Source organism: Numenius arquata, chromosome 6 (genome assembly GCF_964106895.1).
Source record: "Numenius arquata chromosome 6, bNumArq3.hap1.1, whole genome shotgun sequence".
NCBI classification, from domain to species: domain Eukaryota; kingdom Metazoa; phylum Chordata; class Aves; order Charadriiformes; family Scolopacidae; genus Numenius; species Numenius arquata.
Genome location: NC_133581.1, coordinates 35873366 through 35892330, shown reverse-complemented (window position 1 = coordinate 35892330; position 18965 = coordinate 35873366). Strand labels below are relative to the sequence as shown.

Here is an 18965-nt window from a genome sequence, read left to right as displayed (position 1 = left end):
CTGCACCAGGGGAGAAATAACCCCCTGCACCAGGACAGGTTGGGGGCTGACCTGCTGGAGAGCAGCTCTGAGGAGAAAGATCTGGGAGTCCTGGTGGACAACAGGGTGACCACGAGCCAACAATGTGCCCTTGTGGCCAAGAAGGCCAATGGCATCCTGGGTTGCATCAGGAAGAGTGTGACCAGCAGGTGGAGGGAGGTCATCCTCCCCCTCTGCTCTGCCCTGGTGGAGCCCCACCTGGAGCACTGTGTCCAGTTCTGGGCTCCCCAGTTCCAGAAGGACAGGGAACTGCTGGAGAGGGTACAGCAGAGGGCTACAAAGATGATGAGGGGCCTGGACCATCTCCCTTACGAGGAAAGGCTGAGGGACATGGGTCTTTTCAGTCTGGAGAAGAGAAGGTTGAGGAGGGATCTGATCAATGCTTATAAAGGGTGGGTGTCAGGAGGATGGGGCCGGTCTTTTTTCAGTGGTGCCCAGGGACAGGACAAGAGGAAATGGGGACAAACTTGAATATAAGAAGTTCCATCTAAACATGACGAGGAACTTCTTTCCTGTGAGGGTGGCAGAGCCCTGGAAGAGGCTGCCCAGGGAGGTGGTGGAGTCTCCTTCTCTGGAGACATTCAAACCCCGCCTGGACATGTTCCTGTGCAACCTGCTCTGGGTGGACCTGCTTTGGCAGGGGGTTGGACTGGATGATCTCCAGAAGTCCCTTCCAACCCCATGTGATTCTGTGATTCTGTGAATTACTGAAGGATTTGCACCAAGTAGGAACATCAAAAGAAAACGTGAAGGTTTGAAGGGTACCATGAATGAAAGTGTCTCCATTTTTCTAAAGCCTCTTAAAATCACAAAGCATAACGACAGAGAACATCACCCAGTGATGGTCCTGTCTGCAGCCAGAGTGCCTTTGCCTTCTGCAATTTCAGAGCTCTCAAAGAGAATCTTTTGATTTACAGAAGACATCAACAATTGGGCAAAAAGGTTAAACTAGATTCAAGTCTAAAGAAAAGGAAAAAAAAAATAGCAGTAGTTTTGTGTTTCAGCTATCCTGCCCAGAGCTGGTAGAATGTGAAATGTGGCTTGATGGCTTAATAATATGTCACAAAAGAATACTTTCATTTGCCACTGCATCCCTTTGTCCCTGTCCAAGCTCTGTTCCATCTGACGAGTTACCCCGGGATATGAGCCTCCTCTTCAGAAATCATACACATACGGATAAAACTCGCTCAACCCTTTTGAAGGCAGCGAGATCACAGAATCACAGAATCTTCATGGTTGGAAGGGACACTTGAGATCATCGAGTCCAAACATACACACACACACACATACAGAAGAAAACCCAAACCAACAATCTCGGGCACTAGAGCATGCCCTGAAGTGCCACGTCTACACGTTCCTTAAATACCTCCAGGGATGGTGAATCCACCACCTCCCTGGGCAGGCTGTTCCAGGGCCTGACCACCCTCTCAGTAAAGTAATTCTTCCTAATATCTAATCTAAACTTCCCCTGCCCCAACTTCAGACCATTTCCTCTGCTCCTGTCATTATTCCCTTGGGAGAAGAGGCCAACACCCACCTCTCTACACCCTCCTTTCAGGGAGTTGTAGAGGGCAATGAGGTCTCCCCTCAGCCTCCTCTTCTCCAAACTAAACATGCCCAGTTCCCTCAGCCTCTCCTCGTGTGACTTGTTCTCCAGACCCCTCACCAGCTTGGTGGCTCTCCTCTGGACACGCTCCAGCAGCTCAATGTCCTTCCTGTAGTGAGGGGCCCAGAACTGAACACAGCACTCGAGGTGAGGCCTCACCAGCGCCCAGTACAGAGGCACCATCACTGCCCTGCTCCTGCTGGCCACGCTGTTCCTGATCCAGGCCAGGATGCCGTTGGCCTTCTTGGCCACCTGGGCACACTGCTGGCTCATGTTCAGCCGGCTGTCCACCAACACCCCCAGGTCCTTTTCTGCTGGGCAGCTTTCCAGCCACTCTTCCCCAAGCCTGTGGCGTTGCCTGGGGTTGTTGTGACCGAAATGCAGGACCCGGCACTCGGCCTTGTTGAAGGTCATCCCATTGGCCTCGGCCCATTGATCCAACCTGTCCAGGTCCCTCTGTAGAGCCTTCTGACCCTCCAGCAGATCAACCCTCCCACCTAGCTTGGTGTCATCTTGCTGAATCACTTGCTGTTACATCAGCAGCTTGTTAAAGTGAATTTGGGGTGTGAAAAAGTCAGCGGAGTCACTGAGGTGACACGTGTGGAATGAACACATCCTGGTCTGTCGCTGCAGTGGCCCCTATGGATTGCACGGAGTGGGCCTGGGTTCCCCGGGGGGTGAAACTCACTCCTGTGCAAAAGGCAGCAAAAACCGCCTATACCACTTAAAAGGAGTGAAAATCACCATGAGGCGCGTTGAGATTTTTAAACTGGGCCCTTGGTTATTCAAGCAGAGTCAAGGATAACACACAAGGAAACGCAGTCGTCCCAAATGGACATACAGAGAAAAAAGACAAGTGTGCAACTATTTGCATAGTGAAATATATGAAATATGAATAAATGCAAACTATATTTACATTTACTGCTAAAAGGTGCTCTTTATACCTGAGACATACTCCCTGGAAAACTTCTTGTCTGCATTTATTTGTAAAGAATGATACTTATATATGTATCTCTATATATATGCTCTATGGAAAATAATTGTTTTATTCAAAAAATTGAAAAACAATTAAATTAATCTAGAAATGAACACTCAGTAAGTGTAGATATACATGGTACACCATCCAAAAGGTGCTGCAGTCCTTATGACTGCTTAGAAAAGTACGCCTTTTAAGTAGCATTTTCCAACTGCAAATTTTGACATAATGTTAAACTGTTTAAAGAAACCATATTAAAACAAAATCCTAAATTAAAGAATAATTCAAAAAAAAATTCTTTTAATTAATAAAATCAAAGTAAATACATAATTGGAATAACACTAATATTTGTACTAAGTACTAACACTTAACTCTATTTTTTCACTGTCCATAAATGGTAAATACCGGACCCTTAAAGATATAGTAACTGATGCAAACAAGATACTACTAAAAAAACCTCAGACCATTAATTCTGTAAGTTTGTTGTTCACTTACACTCAAAAACCAACTTCCTCCCCATCAAAATAAAAACAAAAAGCAGATTCTTTTAGATCCGTGCTTTGATTCTTTCTGCATTTAATCTTGTTTCAGAATTATTACTCCAAATGCAGCAACAGGTGCCAATCTGAAAAGCTAGATGATTTCAGGGCATCTCGGGTACTTTTGAGTATTTTGCATGAATATATCATTGAATGAAATTCATATAATTTTAGTATATGAATATACTAAATACCACTCAGAAAGGCAAGTATCACCAACAAAATGGCTCATCCAATATAGTGTGGAAGAATGGCAACTAAACATTGCTGTAATAATGTAAAATACAGTATGCACTAATTTCAGGACAGTTCATTGCTTTTAACTCATCTTGTATGCCAACTGCCTTTGAGGTTAATAAAAACCGTTCCTTTTTTTACAGATTTGGAAAATGAGACTGTGAGCGTGGCGTATCCCGGGCACGCGCGGTGCAAAAGCGCGGTATGGGATGCAGTTGGAGCACATCAGCCAGTGAAACACCCTAACAGAGCACACCAGAGCGCTGGATGTATCTGATAAAGGTAATAGCTTTATAGTTATACTCTATACTGAAGTTACCACAGAAATCTAAACCGCTTATGGAGCAACAAGCTACACAGCAGAGTCTGAATATACTTTGTATAGTGAGATAACCACAAGGCACTGTGAATCCTGATTTAGGAGCACAAATACCAGTTTGCATTTTAGAGTAAACAGACAACAACAAAAAGATCTTTAAAAAATTCCAGCTACCTTTCTTATATCTTCACGTAGGAAATTAGCATGGGGATACCACTGTCTGCTCCTAAGCAGTACTACAATATAAATGCTAAATAATAATATTTTTTAAAGATTGTGAGATCAAAGTTTGCATCTTTAGTCACTATTTTATACAAAAATAACTGAACTTTATCCCAAAATAATTAGCCAAGTGTCTCACTGTCAAATCTTTACTTATGGCCGAAGGACCATCGATAAAATAAGCAAACCCTCTTAGAAAGTAAATAGCAAAATAGCTTCAAAAATGCAAACAGAAAAATAGCCATGCTCCTTTTTTCAGCAACTGTCAAAACTCCCCAGAATCATATTCATTCCAAAAATAGTACTTTCTGTAAAACCTTGTTTACTTTGTCTTTCTCACATACAAACAACGCTCCAAGACCAAAATAAACCGAAGACCCCCCCTTTGCAATTTGTTTCTGCTTTCATCTCACACAACAGCTTGTAAACGCTCCACTGCATTGCCTCTTGGAAACTCCCAGCAGACGTGGTGTTTATCAAACTCCACTCAGCACCTTTAACAGGGAGTGTCAAAATGATCATTTCAGACTTCCCTGTACCTCCCCAGCCCTGAAAGAGAAGCTCCATCCTCACAGAGAGACATCATCACAAACCCCACACCAAACGTGCTTTACATTTAGAGTTCCGCTGGATCATTGCTTTCCAAGACCTCCAATGGCAAGGAGTCACCTAAACCATCCTCTGGATCAATGGTGAAGCCCTGGCTTTTTAATGTTTTATGAGCATTCATGAACTTCTGAAGGTATTTAGAGGTATAGAGCCAGTGATGCTTCAAGACATCCTCCATCTCATAGCATTTGGACTGTCTGGCATTCATTTTTCGGAATCTCCTGAACAGTTTGTTTCCAGACTCATTTCCTTCACTTGCCCAGGCCCCTATGGACCCATCTCTCTCAATGATTTCAGGAACATGAGCAAGGGTTTTGTGGAAATAATTTGTAATCTTGCCTTCATATCTGTACTTGAACTTTGTAGACAGGAGCTCGGCAAAACGCTGTGAATTGTAGCTATACTGGCACAACAGTTCTGGACACTCCTTGGCAGGGCATGAAGATCGCCACACTGGCTTCATCTTCAGGTAAAGATCCATTAGTTCTTTTAGGGCTTCATGCCTTTCCTCACACTTTATTAATTCACATACTGCCTCTACTGTCTCTTTGGTCATGAGCTTCCTAGCAAAATTTCCACTCATCCTCATCATAGGCTTCAAGTTCATCTTCTTCCTGAGGTGTTTGTCAAGAGTTAACTGCCACCTCTTCCTCTCCTCTTTAGAGACATCAGGATTCTTGTAAACTTCACCAATCTCCATCTGGAAAATCCTGTAGAACTCTGTTGCGTTGCCGATGTCGCAGTGCAACGCATCTATGGAGGGAACGGTCTCAATAAAAGGTTTGGCTGAAACACCCTTCACTCTGTCACGGAGCTCATCAACAGATTCGTGATATGGGTTGGACCTCCATATTTCATATCGCTCCAGATTTTCAGCGTGGCTTCTGGTTATGGAGTGAAAGACCAAATTCTGGGATGCCTCCAGGCGGGTTGCATCACACAGGGTACAAATGTAAGTGGAACCTGAGGCCTCCAGCCCTTCCACTTCTCGCACCAGTTTCTCATCGTATCCTGTACCCCTAAAGATGAATTTGAATGTTCTCAGGATGCCTCCCATTTCAAGTAGCAGTTCGCTGTTTTTCATAGCCTCCCTTTCTGCTATGAGGGGGCTCAGGATCGCCGTCAGAGTTTCATGGTCCGATTCATCAGCCAGCATAAGGCACAAGGGCTTGCAACACAACTCTGAATTGGGCTTTACTTCTTCAAAGATCCTCTTGCTTTCGTTCCCACATGCTATAGCAATGTTCATGACTGTGAAAGAAAAGCGAACAGCCTTCTCTGGGACAGCAGGCCCACTTCCATGCTTCTCGCTGACATCTCCCATTCCATCACAGGACTCTTTTACAACCACAGTGAAGGGACCATTCAAATAGTCATCCAGATTTTTCGCTTTCATGCCTTCCAGGATCTCCTCCTCCATGTCCTTTAAGGCACAAACCAAGGCGGCATCATATCGAAATCTCTTTGCAATTGTGTCTACTGGGTAGTCGTCAATTGAGAGAGGCAATCCTGATAGTCCATCTATAATTCCCACTTCTGTGTTAGTGGATACATTTTTCAAGGGAGGTTTCCACTCGAATGGATGATAACCTGGTAGGAGGGCTTTCTCAGCAGTGCGAAGAGCATGCAAAGGCTGGAAGATCTGCCTCCCAGTGACAGCTTTTACTGTTCTATACATTTTATGATATTGGCTACAGCTGAGAAATGTGTTGACTCGGATTGCCAGGCAGACAGCAGGATGAAGTCCAGATCCCTTCCCTCGCATTATTGCCTCCAGTTCATCTGCTTGTCTGTGTTCATTTTTTGCTCTTAAAGCTAACAGGAACAGAGTCATGCATACGGCCTTTATATCACCGCCCTCTTCTTTCTCAGCAAAAGCCTTGACTTGACGTTTCAGTTCTCTCAGACGATGTTTCTGAGCTCTCCTGGTCAAAGACAGGAGATGCTGCCTCGGTCGGCCACCTCTGTTTATGTGGCTGTAGAGCTCTCTGTCTTTCATCTCCTTGTGGCTGGAGAGGTGTTGGCCATATTTTCCATGCAAGATCTCTTCATCACATTCCTTTACAGGGCATCTTATACCCAGGCTATCAAGGATGCTCAGGAAGGATTTCACTGGGGTTACCAGATCAGTGGGGAAGCAAGGGTACCAGCAAGAGGGGCAATAGCTGCCCATAACCTTGATACATTTAAGGATGCAAGTTCTGCAAAACAAGTGTCTACACGTTGTTTCCACAGGATCTGCCAAAATATGGTCACAGATCTGGCAAGATATGGATTTAATGAAGTCTATTGGGTAATCAACTGCAAGCAGCTTAGTGCTGAGATGTATATTCTTGCAATTCACAATCTCTTTCATTAAGTTTTTGTTGTTTATCTGTGCTTGGTTCTTTACACCTCTGTTTACCCGAGCCCGTTCTGCAACGCTCTTCACACGTTTGCCGTGTGGTACGCTGGGTGGCTGGCTTTTTCTCTTGACTCCCCGACTGGTAGTGTGGCACACGTCACAGTCCGGGGAGTGGGGCCGCCACTCCATCGTGCTGTTCCGAGGAAAATAAACTTCGCATGGAGTATTACTGAATTTTCTATGGATAATACTCCAGCAGTTGTGACAAAATCGAGTGGGATGGATGGTATCAACATCCCCTCGCACATCAATCTTAAAAACCTTAGAGATAAGATCTGGCCAAGAGGTTGCTTTTTTCTCTTTCTTTCTCAGAAGCCACAAAGTTTCATCATCCACTGGCCCGTGCACTGGATGAGTTCTCTTGTAACAATCAGCTTTAAATGAAACTCCACAGATGCGACAAAGTTGCTTCAGGTTGTTCTGATGAGCTTTATTGTCTTGTGTTTTCATGTCATTGACATCTTTCTCAAGTGCCTGCCTATTGCCCGTTAAGTCCATCTTTTCTCCTCTTGGCGCTGCTTCATCTTTACGCAGTATGATTTCGGTGTTTGAAGCAGAGACCTCTTCTGCCTGATCCTTGTTTATCGGCTGGCTGTCATCAGAAGCTGTTTTTTCAAATGATCTCACTTTAAACAGCTTGAATTTCCACTCGGAAAATTTTGTATGTGGATGCTGAATTTCTTCAGGCAGGTCCATTTGTGATGCTACTGACATCTGCAATCTGGCAGAAGCCAGATCACCTGAGAAAGAGAAAGAAGCTGTAAATTAGCTTATCCTCCAAAATGAATAATAATGTCATGGTTTTTAATAAACAGTTCTAATCACTTCAACTGAGAAATGCTTTGAAAGTGAGTTACTCGTCCAAGACACTTGCTGAGCTGAGAGGCCCAGACATGGCTGTCCACTCAGTATCTCATATAAATACCCAAATGTGTTTTGACTTTGATCCCAAGGCATCCACGTGTCTATTAGATCACTGATGCACCTTTCATAAAGCCATTAGTCATCCAGTATGAATATCCCAATCTGCCCCTTCCTTCTTATACCCGACTGAGCTTACCATAAGTAAAGCTACTACAGACAACAGAATTGCATTCTGAAGGTTTGGTGACTTTTTTATATGAAACCGAACTCGGTGTCTGAAAGATAGAATTTTGTCTGCCTCATGCTTATTATCCAAATCAGGAAGACCACTGCTCTCACACCACTTGTTAGTCCTTGATCTGATCTAAAGTGTGTGATACACGCCATTGTCCACAGTCAGAGCAGCCCACACTGCTCGATCCCAGTATTGACTTTATTCAGGCCCCAGTTTGTAAGGTACTTTAGCAAGTGCTTAATGAATGTGAGTAGCTCCATTAAGGCAGGAGGAGTGTATCCTCTGCTGATGTGCAGCGCTATAGTTCCCTGGACTCTAAAGGAGATAGGGCAATTTATACTGGCTGCAGATTTGCTCTAGAGAGAATATTTATACACTGTAAGTCAGTCGTCTGTAAAGTACCCTGCTGAGAACTCTCTCTGTAAGGATTACTGGTACTGGAAAGCTGAAAATGTCTGTTCAAATTTGACCCCAATTTTAGCTTTCCTAGAGATGCAGCCAAACGTCGTATCAATGTGGTTGCCATGGAAATATGGTATTGTATAAAAATAAATACAAGACTTTGACCTCAAACACTGAAAATTTTTGCTACTACATCAGACTTAGAAGACAAAATTGTGTAGAAACCACAACAAAAGTGACTAACCTAATTTTCATTATCTGGCTATGAGAAGTGCACAAAGCGAACAAACAGTATAGAGAAGATTCAACTATGTTTTCTGATTTATTTTGTTTATACTGACAAAGTTGGTGTGAGGAATAAAAATGAGGAAAACTATACATTAAGACTATATACTAGAACATGGGTATGGCTGTGGCTTCTTTATCTGATTATATCACTGCTTAGCAATGCACATAACTTGCTAGAAATCTCAGGTCAGTGTCTCTTCGGAAGGTGTCCTTCACAAGAAGCACACCCTAGTCATGGTCTAAAGTGACGATGCCCAGGGTGCTCCTGAGATTATTTCATTTATAACCTTTCAATAAAGCATCATTTCAGTACAGTCTTTTACAGTCCACTGAGAAAGGACTGCATGCTTTGATTAAATTCCAGATCCAGAATGACATATCAGTCTGCTCAGCTCTTTCCTTAAGAGCCGTGTTTAACTTCAAAATCATTCATTAGGCCTTGGCAACTGAAATTTAGGTTTGTTTTCTTCCCAGCTTCCCTTCATTTTGTCCCACTGAGAACAAGCTGTCCATACCGCTGTCCCTGCCTGTCTCCATTGCTCCATCCAGCTGCCTGTACTCTCTCTGCACTGTGCTCCCCGGCTTTCCATCACCGACCCAGCCTGCCAACGGGCTTGCTTGTGTTCTGCTGCTCGGAGGTCTGGGATGTGCAGCTGTGCCCAGATGTAGTCACAGCATTACTGCGGTCTCGTGGCAGGGATCTATCCACTGAGCAACAACCCACTTGCCCCCGAATAGTCCTCTGTTGCTATTACCTGCAGAGTGATTGAGCAGCTGGTTGTCCTAGACTGTCCACAGATCCTTTTCTTCTACATAACACCCTGTGCCATTTCATGTAATTTCACCATCTCCAGCAGCACCTTCAGAATTTCTTAAACCACGAGCAACAAATGCCTCCTCAGGGTGGTATCTAAGTCATTGTAAAGAAACAGCCAGCACTGAGTACATTTAGAGCAAAATATTCCATACTTTCTTGACTCTTCTAACCCTTTGACTAAGTGCCACCATCGTGCCATACTCGTCTCCAAACCCATGACCTAACTCTAGCTATTAATCACCAGCTCCAATGAATCAGACAGGGTTTACCCCTGCTAAAGAAAAGTTCAAGCCTTCTTTTTTTCTTTTTTTTTTTTTTTTTTAATCTTTCGTTGAACATGCCCTGGAAGAAATGAATGACAAAGAAGCCCTCTCAGCTCACCCGACCTCCGCCTTCTGCAGTGGATAATTGTTGCCAACAGGCTACTCAGCAAACGCTTTGAATTGCCTAGCTCCCAGGCAGTGGAGACACCAGCAGCTCTCGTGGGAGAGCCAGAAATATTGCCAGTGCCAGGAATGTTTCCTGCTACTCATGCTAATTTTGCCTGTGCTCTGTTATTCTAGTTGGGGATCACACTGAACAATCTTCTCCCTGCCTACCCCCCTCAGATTCTTACAGTGTGAAACCAGGCATGAACCCCCAGCTGTGCTTACTTAGTCGACTCTGACAGCTGTGTTCAGTATCACCTGTTTTTGTCTTGAAAAGGGAAAGGAAATCCCTTTTCTTCTGAGATCACAATATCTCCTATGTTTCTGAAGATGAGCAAGATTGCAATACTTTTACTCAAATCAAGGAAGACGTTGCTTTATAGATAGTCTCACCAAAACGAACAGAACAACCTCTGAGGTGAGGGAGCACATATAAAATAAGATAATTGACCTGCACATTAAACCAGGAAAAGGAACCAACACTCGGATGTCCTACAAGCATCGAGGATGCTGTCATTAGTACTGCCAGCCTACCTTTAGCTACTGTCAGTCGTAGGGCTGCTGCTATGTCTGCCCAATTTGCTCCAAATGTCCAGCTTGCTTGCTCTCTCTTCTGCGTGCTCTCGCTTTTTCTGTGTTCCCTCTGCTTTTTAAAGACACTCCAGTGCTGTTTATCTAACTTATCCCTGTCCCTCCAAGCTCCCAGTACCACCCTGGTGCTAACCACAGGTTACTTCAACTAAACACAATACAGAACTCTCAAATCCAGGTGGCACCTGGCAACTTATGAGGCTTAACCACAAAATTCATACAAACAAGGTCTCCTTCTGTGACACTCCTGGGCCCTGAGATCAGTACATAGACTCTCTCTGAGGAGCACCTGCACTGTTTTTCAACACAGAGTTTTGCATTTGGCTTTCTTCTTTATAGTTTCAGAGTTGTTTTCTCCACTGTGAACTCTCAGCAAGGAGAACCTGGTGTCTAGTCACACCACTGTCCAACATCAAAGCTATTTGATTGAAGGCCAACAGGTCCTCAGATCAACAGCAGCCAAGCTTCTGGGATTTGGGTGAATTGACAATGGGGATCACACAATGTCCTTTCTTGTGATACCAGTATTTAATTTTCAAGGATATTACCTTTTTGGTGATGTATGTCCGTAATCTTGAAGGCCCTGGGCAGGGAAGACAAATCAGCAATATAAAAGCTCGCTATATACATATTGAGTAACTGGTAGATATTACACCAGGTATAGGCCACAGGGGGCCACAGAGTGGGCAGTAGAGTCTCTTTTCTGGAGAAGCTTAGTTTCCACAGAGCAACTGTCTCAAAAACTGACTCAAAGTGGAAAGAAACCAAGTTCTGTCACACAACGGCGCCCTGAAAGTTTTCAGCCTTCACACATAACATTGTGCAAAACTCCTAGCAATCCATCAGTCCTTCCAAATGTGAACATCAGGTCACAGTCCAGAAGTAGGAATTTGCAATAAACACCTACCCAAGCATTTCCCTTTCTCAGGAGACTTTGTGATCCTACAGGACTCAAATCGATTTCCCACTTGCACACTCTTCCCTGACAAGGTGTCTATGAGGGAGGCCACTGTGCTTTCACTGTGGCTCAGCATCTCCCAGTTAATGCTGCCTCTTACACAACACTGCTGGCAGCCAGAGGGAAAATCAGCAAAAATTGCAAAATTTGGCATTTGCTGTATTTGCCACATTGCTATAGCTAAAAGTGGTGAGAGGATTCCCTCTCTGTTATCCACTCTGACTTCACAATGCTTCCAATACTTAGAATCATAGCATTGTTTGGGTTGGAAAAGACCCTTAAGATCATCGAGTCCAACCATTAACCTCACACTGCCAAGTCCACCACTAACCCGTGTCCTTCAGCACCACATCTAACTGTCTTTTAAATACCTCCAGGGATGGTGATTCCATCACTTCCCTGGGCAGCCTGTTCCAATGTTTGTCAACCCTTTCTGTGAAGAAATCTTTCCTAATATCCATCCTAAACCTCCCCTGGCGCAACTTGAGGCCATTTCCTCTTGTCCCATCACCTGTTCCTTGGGAGAAGAGACCGATCCCCCCTGGCTACACCCTCCTTTCAGGGAGTTGTAGAGAGCGAGAAGGTCTCCCCTCAGCCTCCTCTTCTCCAGGCTGAACACCCCCAGCTCCCTCAGCCTCTCCTCATGGGACTTGTTCTCCAGACCCCTCACCAGCTCCGTTGCTCTTCTCTGGACGCAGTCCAGCCCCTCAAGGTCTTTTTTGTGGTGAGGGGCCCAAAACTGGACACAGCCCTCAAGGTGGGGTGTCACCAGTGCCCAGTACAGGGGGAGGATCACTTCCTTAGTCCTGCTGGCCACGCTGTTCCTGATACAGGCCAGGATGCTGTTGGCCTTCTTGGCCACCTGGGCACACTGCTGGCTCATGTTCAGCCACTGTCGACCAACACCCCCAGGTCCTTTTTGGCCAGGCAGCTCCAGCCACTCTGCCCCAAGCCATTCTTTAAGATGATCTCTTGGAGAAGTGGATAGTCCTGAGGCTGTGCCACACGAGAGGTTAACAGTTCCTCGGTAACCAATGTGATGATTCATGCCAGAGCAAGTAGTGCAAGTAGTAGCAAGAAAGTAAACAAAGTTCAGGGCAAAACCCTGATGGTATCCTTGCTTAGGTTGTGACTCACGCAAAACCCTAATGTGAAATAAATCCCAATCAGAAATAACTGAATGGGAGTGTCAGGATAAGGTGGAACAGAAATCATAGAGGTTATTCCAGGCCAAGGCAGTGTGGGACAAGGATGTCATGGCTGAGGCACTTATAGACCTCTGAGGACATTAGATGGCTAGGTCCTGAGCCCAGCTCTTCTGCTGTTCCTACTTTGCCTGGTCTTCCTAACAGCCTGCCCGTGTTTACTATTCATTCCCTAGCATTTGGAGAGACCTTTTCAAAAACATATCAGGTGGGGCTGCAATACCAGATATCAATCAAAATCACTCTCTGCAGTCACGTACCAGTTTCCTCCTTTATCTTGAAATGGCAGAGGCAGCTCCCTAACAATATGCCCTGTTAGTATTGAGGGATTTGGGGCAATTGGAGAAGTACTTTAGCAAATCTCTCCCTCTGGGGTGCTTATTCAAAACTTCACCCAGGTAACTCCCTGCCCTCTTCCCCAGGAGCCCGAGTTCCCCTGCAAACGGCAGCAGCCTGGTTGTCCGAAGGCGTCCCATGGGCAGACGTCAGCCCAGTCAAGTGATTTATTTCCAAAGTACCCAGGACACCACCTTGAGAAAATATTGTGTTGTAGGGATACTGAAGGCAACTAAAGGTTTTAATTGATCTCAAAGTGCTACAGCTCTGGCTGTGTTTTATATCTGTATGAGCACAACTGCTCAACAGTGTGTGCTGCACAAACAGCGCTGGAAATTGTTTTCTCTGGGCAAATGGCACCACCGAGTGGAGACAAGCATTTTTGCAATTGTCTTCTGTCAGAGCATGGGCACTAATACATGACGATGGGTCTAAGCTTCCCAAAAACCATACAGATTTGCAAACTGCCCTGAATAAAGGTATTTCATTTACAGAATCACAGAATCACATGGGGTTGGAAGGGACCTCTCGAGATCATCCAGTCCAACCCCCCTGCCAAAGCAGGTCCACCCAGAGCAGGTTGAACAGGAACATGTCCAGGCGGGGTTTGAATGTCTCCAGAGAAGGAAACTCCACCACCTCTCTAGGCAGCCTCTTCCAGGGCTCTGCCACCCTCACAGGAAAGAAATTCCTCCTCATGTTTAGGTGGAACTTCTTATAGTCAAGTTTGTGCCCATTTCCTCTTGTCCTGTCCCTGGGCACCACTGAAAAAAGACCGGCCCCGTCCTCTTGACACCCACCCTTTAAGTATTTATAAGCATTGATCAGATCCCCCCTCGGTCGTCTCTTCTCCAGACTAAAAAGACCCATGTCCCTCAGCCTTTCCTCATCAGAGAGATGCTCCAGGCCCCTCATCACCTTTGTAGCCCTCTGCTGTACCCTCTCCAGCAGTTCCCTGTCCTTCTGGAACTGGGGAGCCCAGAACTGGACACAGTGCTCCAGATGGGGCAATTTACACTTGGAATAAAAACTCCATCTTGATTTCTCAATTCAAATAGGCTGCACAGCAGTGCTCTGGGTACCTTAGAGATTACTAAAAGTGGTATTTTTCAGTCATAGAAAACTCTCTGTCTAAGGATATGTTTTACAAAGCTATGTAATGATAAATGTCCTCATTTTACAGCTAATGAAAGTAATATAGAGTTTGTCCACTTGGCATGAGAAAAAGGATCGCCCTGAAATTCAGCCAGTTGTCCAGGAAGGCTCCGTAAAGTTTTAAATTTTTTATTTATTGTTAATATAACTATATCTTTATTGTGGTACTTTGGAGCCCTGTCTAAAGACCCCGCCATCTCTCTCCTCTCACTCTTAGCTGCCTGGCAGGTCCTAACGAAATACATAAGCGTGTTTGGGACAAGAGCAGTGCTTGGAGTGCTGCGCTAGGGTCTGGCATGTGCCCTTGCCCTCCGAGCTCAGCACTTCGCAGGGGGCAGGCAGTTCAGCCATGGCACCAGCCCCTGCTTTCCAGCTCCCGGGGCGTGCGGCACACAGCCAAAGACACTGAAAATCACTGGAAAACTGTGTTCCCACAAGCTCCCCAGCTTATATCCCCTCGAACGCTGGAAACGAGTATTTGTTGTATTTAAGTATGTGTTAGTCGGGTATTCTTGCCAAGAAAACTCACTGGTGCAAACAACCAAATTTCCCCTTGTTCGTTTTTAAGGAAATGAAGCTGTCTTTGCGTTCGCATTGTCCCAGGTTTTCACTTCCTTAAAACTGCCGGTGGTCGCCGGGCCGCAGGAGAGGTTAGCCCCCATGCGGGACAGCACCCCGCTTGGTGTCCTGCCGGACTCCCCTCAGGTCAGCTGAGGCTGAGAGACAAAATCATTTCTATTAAGAATTTGCCTGACATTGAGAAATGGCTTTTTTCTGCGAATCCCAAACCATCGGCAAAGCCCTCCCTCAGCCAGCCGTCAGGGCCTCATTTTGAACAGCACCCACAGCGGGTGAATCCTGACGGGTACTCCTGAAAGCAGCAGCGCGGAGTGGGAGCTGCTGTGGGACTGCAACCCACGGCTGACGCTTTTAGTGATATTTGGCGGCGGGGATGGCAGCTTGGCTCGGGATCCCGCAGCTTTGGCGAGGCTGCCCGCTGGGCGGTGCGGGGCGATGGGGGCCGGGGACCACCGCCACCCCCGCTCCCCCCGCCGCGGGGAAGCGCGCTGGGGCCTCCGCGCCGGCAGGGGGCGCTGCAGCGGACCCACCGCCTCCTTGCGCCCCGCTGGCTCTGCCCGACCGCCGCCCCGCTGCCTCCTGAGGAGAAGGCGGAAGCGGCGCCCGGCGGGGAGCGGCCGCGGGTCGGCGGTGAGTGCAGGCGGCGGGACGGGACGGGACGGGACGGGACGGGACGGGACGGGACGGGACGGGACGGGAGCTGCGGCGGGCCTGGCTCGCCGGACTCCCGGCAAGCGCGGGCCCGGCCGGGCTCCGCCGGCGCGGGCCGCCGCGGAGCGCTTTCCCGGGCGGGCCGCGGCTGCTGGCTCTGGAGCGGAGCGCCCTCCCTCTTCCCCGAGAGCAGGGCCCGGCCTCCCGGCTCGGGCCTGTGCCGGCCCCGGGGGCCTGCCGCTGAGGAGGGCGGTTTCTCGGGCCGCAGCACGCCGGCCTGCGCGGCTCCGAAAGCGAAAGCGAGCGGCGGCCTGCGCGGCAGCTGCCGGCCCGGCCCTCCCCTGCCGGGCGGCGGCCCCGGCCTGAAGACAGGCCGGTTGCCCGGGGGTGGGAGCCCGGCTGGGCTGGCTTTCTCCCGCCTGTGCCGGCGGAGCACAGGAGTAGCTCCGGCGGTGAGTTCCTGCGCAGCCTCCAGGACATCCCCTTAAAAGTGGGCTCTGCTTTTCCAGCCGTGGAGATACTCAGTAAACGCTTGGGGAACGGGTTAAAGGTCTGTAAGGATGATTTGCCAACAGAGGTTACTGTTTCCAAAACGGATAGCTCTTTTTCCTGGTAGAGACTCGCAGTCCTTAATAAATTTACCATAAACGTTAACACGATTAACAAGTTGTGACTTCAGTAGTACTTTCCATCATCTTCATCTGGCTTAGATAGGTCACAGTGAGTCTTTTCATACTTAAACGAAAATCTCAGCTGTAGGTGGGAGGAAAACGTTCTAATTATATCCCTTATACCCAGTAGTTAAAGCTAGCCAAAAGTATTTCTCCATGTTTGCCTCTGACAAGTTCTGCGTGATGCGGAGCTACCTGTAAGCTATGTGGGTTTGGGTCTCAGATACCATTAAGAGAACGATTAAGAAAGTATTGATTTGAAGTTTGTGGTGAGGGAGTGGTGTGAAAAGGAAGCGGGGAGGCAGAGCTACTGGCTGCACTAACAGCTTGTTTAACATCTCCGGTGCCTCTTAGCCTGTGTTCACCATCGGTGTTAACACTTGCAAGCAAACTGCTTTGTCTTTCCATAGCATGAAAGGGCCATAAAACTAGTCCCAGTATTATCAGAAGGAGAAAAGATCACAGAAGGGTGCTGATCACCTGGATTATTTTCATGGCAGGTATCACTGGGGGCATAATTCTTCTGATTGTTCAACGTTACCTTCAGCTTTTTATGGCAGCTAAAGATTTGTGGAGCTCAGTCAGGCCCCATTGAATGAGAAGTCATCAAGACATAAATGGCTTTTTAAGTTTTGTAATATTGCCTCACTGCAATGCTGCTTTCTATTTAAAAATTGTGCTACTATATTTATGAAGACAGCGCACACAATGGATACTTATGCTGATAAAACTTCAGAATGAAAAATTGTCTGAGGTGAGCATTCTTCACCTGTCGAGCTTTGATGAGTTTAATACGTCGAGAAGAGGTAACTTTTGTATTTCAGTAGCACAAATTAGCCAAACAAATATAAGGTTTTAGATCCAGACTGTAAAAACTAACAATGAAATGTTCGGGATATAAAGCATGTCAAAAGGAAAACAAAAGTAAATGTAGGGTGAAAAGGAGAAATGTTTTAAATGTGTGCTTAATTCACTGTTTCTTTTCCCAGGGTCTGAAATTGTTTTACTAACGCCAGGTACACGCTTAATGCTTTTTGAGGTAGACGGTACTTAAATCTGGCCTGGAGACTGTGCCTTGCGGAAATGACGTTTGTTCCTAGCCGTGCTTCTCCCTGCCCCTTTGTGAAGTACTTTCTCTTCTGATGTTACGTTCCCCCATAAATTCTCTGCAGAACTACTGAGGAATGTCGAAAGGCACAGCGCGTATCTCGAGGTGTTCTCAGCGTGCGAAGGGAGAGCAGAGGCCAAAGACGGCAGAGTCCCTGCCAAAGTAAAGAGTAGTATCATTCTTCTCACTAACCTTGTATTTGCTAATCTGAACAATTCTCAGTGAAACGTCTCTAGAAGTTAACAAATTGAAGAAAGGTTTGGGGGATTTTGGGTTGAGTTGGTTTTTTGATGATGGAAAAACCCATGGAATATTTTGGTGTTAAATACAGTATGGTGTACTTCCACTGCTCACAAAATGAAAATTGTTTTGGCATACTTAAGTAGAATAAAATATGAGCATAACTGGGAATATGCCACCATCCTAAGTAACAATTAATAATAAAAATACATATGTGATTAAAGCCCAACAGCATTCTCTCCAAGCAAAGAGAAATCACCTGGAAAGCTTCAGAAACCCCCAAAGGCTGCTCTGCTCCAGTGGCAAGAGCTCTTGATAGTGTCTAGCTTTGAAAGGAAAGTGTTTTATAGGTATTAATTAAAAGGAACTTGCATAATTTTATATATTCTGCCTGGATGAGGCCACGGCGATGATAGTTACGGACCTCATAATGCAAACACAGAGCTGATCAGTTGTCAGTAGACCACTGATTAATGTGCCTGGGAATAAGTGTTGCAAGTATTGCTTCATAAACAAATTATCCAAAGTCACTCCACTGGTCTGTCAGTCTCATGACCCAGAAATCTATATGCACAAAAGTGTTCTCGGTGAGGCGGAAGAAGAAAAGAGAAAAGCCTGGCCAGTCCTCGTGTCCGTGCAGCGTGGAAGGCGTTTCCCTGCCAGCTGTGTGCTGGCCGGGCTGCAAGCAGATCCGTTACCTGTGTGAACTTCAAATAAGAAAAGGGATTCGGAATAGTCTTTTGTATCGATTTCCTTACTTAAATGGCTACTCAGGATGAGTCTTCTAGGAAAGGGCACGTGGAAATTAATTGTATTCAATACTTTCTGATTAATATTCAACATTTTCTATTTTGTGGTAACTGCTACACTCTGTACGGTGTGCCCTCACCTTTGCCAAATGCTCAAAGGTATTGTTTCATATTTCAGAAGAAACAGGATACAATACCTACTTTTATTTCCTCCCTATTACTGTAATTACAGTGTAGTTTTCCAGGCAATCTGAAGATATTTTCTGGTACCAGTAGTATTTTTTTTTTATTTACAGAAGTTTCTGAATTCATCCTGTGGCTTTTTGGAGCATGAAAATTTGCAAAAAGTCCTGCCTAAACTCCATTATACTGTGGGACTTCAGGAATGAGAGTTACGGGGTTTAATTCTGGTCTTTAATTGTGTTTTGAAACTGGTTTTGTCAGTCGTAAGGTACGTTGTTCCTGCAGGAGTTTGCTCTTCTGCTCTGACTGTGCTATCGCGGATCAACCTACTGCCTGTGTAATGCAGCGGTGTGAATAGCGACCCAGCACAGGCTGCTGACTGAGGAACGCTTTCCCCATGGTTTAAAGCAGGAGAGCAGCACGGGGACTCCCGGTGGTCCTAACTTTGTCTTTTCTGGGGCGTGAAGGTTTGATCCCTAGGGCATTCCAGATTTCTGCAGCACACATAATGATCAAACAAATTCTGTCCCTTACCATTTGGCCAGGAAAGCACC

At 46.1% G+C, this 18965-nt stretch overlaps 1 protein-coding gene across 1 annotated transcript; it reads right to left on the bottom strand.

Annotated features, from left to right (window-relative positions):
• Window positions 1-4554: 4554 nt before the first annotated feature.
• On the bottom strand, window positions 4555-7750 carry RAG1 (recombination activating 1). The gene has a single exon (XM_074149565.1). It carries the CDS (start codon window positions 7663-7665, stop codon window positions 4555-4557), a length of 3111 nt encoding a protein of 1036 aa, XP_074005666.1. The 5' UTR covers window positions 7666-7750.
• Window positions 7751-18965: the final 11215 nt, after the last annotated feature.